General features: G+C 53.2%; 1 protein-coding gene across 2 annotated transcripts in view; it reads left to right on the forward strand.

Annotated features, from left to right (window-relative positions):
- The window catches only part of LOC122254106 (protein inscuteable homolog), a 115,105-nt gene that overhangs the window by 110,870 nt on the left and 1,735 nt on the right, over positions 1 to 2,500 (forward strand). For both annotated transcript variants that reach the window (XM_086539246.1, XM_086539245.1), the window contains exons 4-9: positions 1 to 103; positions 230 to 415; positions 550 to 789; positions 926 to 1,097; positions 1,294 to 1,469; positions 1,793 to 1,971. The exon at positions 1 to 103 is cut by the window's left edge and continues 24 nt beyond it. In XM_086539246.1, the coding sequence (XP_086395372.1) occupies positions 1 to 103; positions 230 to 415; positions 550 to 789; positions 926 to 1,097; positions 1,294 to 1,469; positions 1,793 to 1,971 (1,056 nt within the window). The remainder of the gene's footprint in view (positions 104 to 229; positions 416 to 549; positions 790 to 925; positions 1,098 to 1,293; positions 1,470 to 1,792; positions 1,972 to 2,500) is intronic.

Here is a 2,500-nt window from a genome sequence, read left to right on the forward strand (position 1 = left end):
CCAGGTGCCGGTGTTGGCCAAGTCCCTGGTGTGTCACATCAACACCTTCCTGAAGGACTACACCACACAGTGGACGTCCGCCGAGCCAGACTTTCAGCCGCAGGTGAGGCCTCGCCTTCGCTACCGTCTCCTTGGATGGGTGACCCGCGTGTCAAACGTTCATTTTTGTTTACATTTTCATCTTATCGGTAGCCCTTTCGCTAAACGCATTTCTTTCTGGACGCCACAGTCGTCGCTGGGTCGGCAGAGTAAAGTCATCGAGCAGATTTGCCAACGACTGACGGACGTGTGCAGCGACGACCACGCGCTGGAGGCGGACGAGCAAGACACGACCCGGCAGGTGGTGCAGGTGGTGACGGCTCTCGGCCACGCCTTCACCAAGCTGGTCGACCTCATGCTGAGCCGCGAGATCAAGGTGGGTGGAAAAAGAGCATTTGTCTTTAGCAGACTGTTGCACGTCGTAAAGAAATTTATGAAGATAAATGCCTGTATAATCTATTACCATTCCCGTGACCCTTCGCCTTCATGACCTGTTCCCGTCCATCCTAGGTCGTGGTGGCGGCGCTGGAGGAGCCTCGCAGCGAGAAGGAAGTGAGCAGCGCGGTGTCTCACCTGACGGCGCTGGGAGTCGACGGAGGCCACATCTGCCGCCTCATCGCGCGTCTGGGCGGCGTCCGCGCCCTGCTCAGCCTTTGCCTCGAGCCAAGACTGCGGCAGGTGAGGGTGGCCAGCCTGAGGGCGCTCGCCACCGTCTGCTGCGTGGTGGAGGGCATCGTGGAGCTGGAGAAGGTGAGGATTCTATTTTTCCTTCTATCCATCTATCAAGTCAACCATGAGCCCACATATTCAAATATACATGCACACATAAAAACATACGTACACATGTGTATCTATCAATAACACATTGCTTCCCTGCGTGATCCAGGCGGGGGGCGTGGAGGTGGTGGCGGAGGTGCTGTGCGACGAGGAGTGCCCGGAGGAGGAGCGGAGCGAGGCGGCGGGCGTGCTGGCGCAAGTCACGTCGCCCTGGGTGGAGGACAACCACCGCCTGGCGGGCCTCCACGACAACATGGACGCCATCGTCGCCGCTCTCACAGGTGAGCAGCGCACGACTGAAGCGTTTGGCTCAGATTTTGCTTTCTAACTCAGTATTTAAAATACAGATTTTGTCATTTTTTCTTTGGCATATATCTTTTAGACCGTGGATAATGACGGTAACAGCGTTCTAGTTTTATGTTTGTTTATCTAATATTTAGAATAAATAAGATAACCGATCTGTCTTTCTTTCGATAGGCCTTGCTGAGCAGACGCGGTCGGCGGAAATCTTCCTGCTCGCGTCGGCCGCCCTCGCGAACCTTACCTTCCTGGACGGAGGCTGCGTGGGTGCCATGAGAAGGGCCGGCACCGCCCGTGTGCTGCTCAGGGCCGCCCGCGGCAACCCTTCCATCTCCATCTTCACCAAAGACCAAGTGAGTGGCGGAAGCGTGTTTACTGTGGATGTTTTTTTTTGTGGTCTTTTTTTTTCTTCTTCAACATTCATTCTTCATCCGGGACACAAGGCTCACTTATCATCCTTTGTTTACAGATCATGAATATTCTTGCGATCATTCATTTTGGCCTCTCATATAGGGACGATCGGGAGATAAATTGCGTATAGAGATGGACTTACAATATATTTGATAAAATGATTCAGCAAGCCATTGTCTCTTGATACATGGCTGCTTCTACAAATAAATCAAAATATGATCTGTATGAATCGCGCGCTTTAATAGTCTCTCTCCCACGCCCTCAGATCGCGACGGTGCTTGCCAATCTGGCGGGGTCTCGCGGGGCGGCCGAGGAGGTGGTGGCCGCGGGGGGCGTGTCCGTCCTGCTCTCCCTCCTCAACACTCGCCCCGCCCCCTCGCACCGCCTGCCGGAGGTCGCCACGGCAGAGCGCGTCCAGCAGAAGTCCGCCATCGCTCTGTCTAGGTAAAGTATAATCCTTAGCTTCTTCGTGTGTGTGTTTATGTTGACCGGTGTGAAGGAAAGAAACCTGAGAGTGAGAGTGAGTGTGAAAATGAAGTTGAGAATGAGGGTGAGAATGAAGAGGAGAATGAGGGTGGGAATGATAGAGAGAGAGAGAGAGAGAGAGAGAGAGAGAGAGAGAGAGAGAGAGAGAGAGAGAGAGAGAGAGAGAGAGAGAGAGAGAGAGAGAGAGAGAGAGAGAGAGAGAGAGAGAGAGAGAGAGAGAGAGAGAGAGAGAGAGAGAGAGAGAGAGAGAAGAGAGAAGAAAGAGAGAAAGAAAGAGAGAGAGAGAGAGAGAGGAGGAGAGAGAAGAGAGAGAGAGAGAGAAGAGAGAGAAGAGAGAGAGAGAGAGAGAGAGAGAGAGAGAGAGAGAGAGAGAGAGAAGAGAGAGAGAGAAGAGAGAGAGAGAGAGAGAGAGAGAGAGAGAGAGAGAGAGAGAGAGAGAGAGAGAGAGAGAGAGAGAGAGAGAAAGAAAGAGAGAGAGAGAGAGCGA

This window comes from Penaeus japonicus, unplaced genomic scaffold, assembly GCF_977035675.1.
Source record: "Penaeus japonicus unplaced genomic scaffold, GWHDUDI00000001_assembly GWHDUDI00000008, whole genome shotgun sequence".
NCBI lineage: Eukaryota > Metazoa > Arthropoda > Malacostraca > Decapoda > Penaeidae > Penaeus > Penaeus japonicus.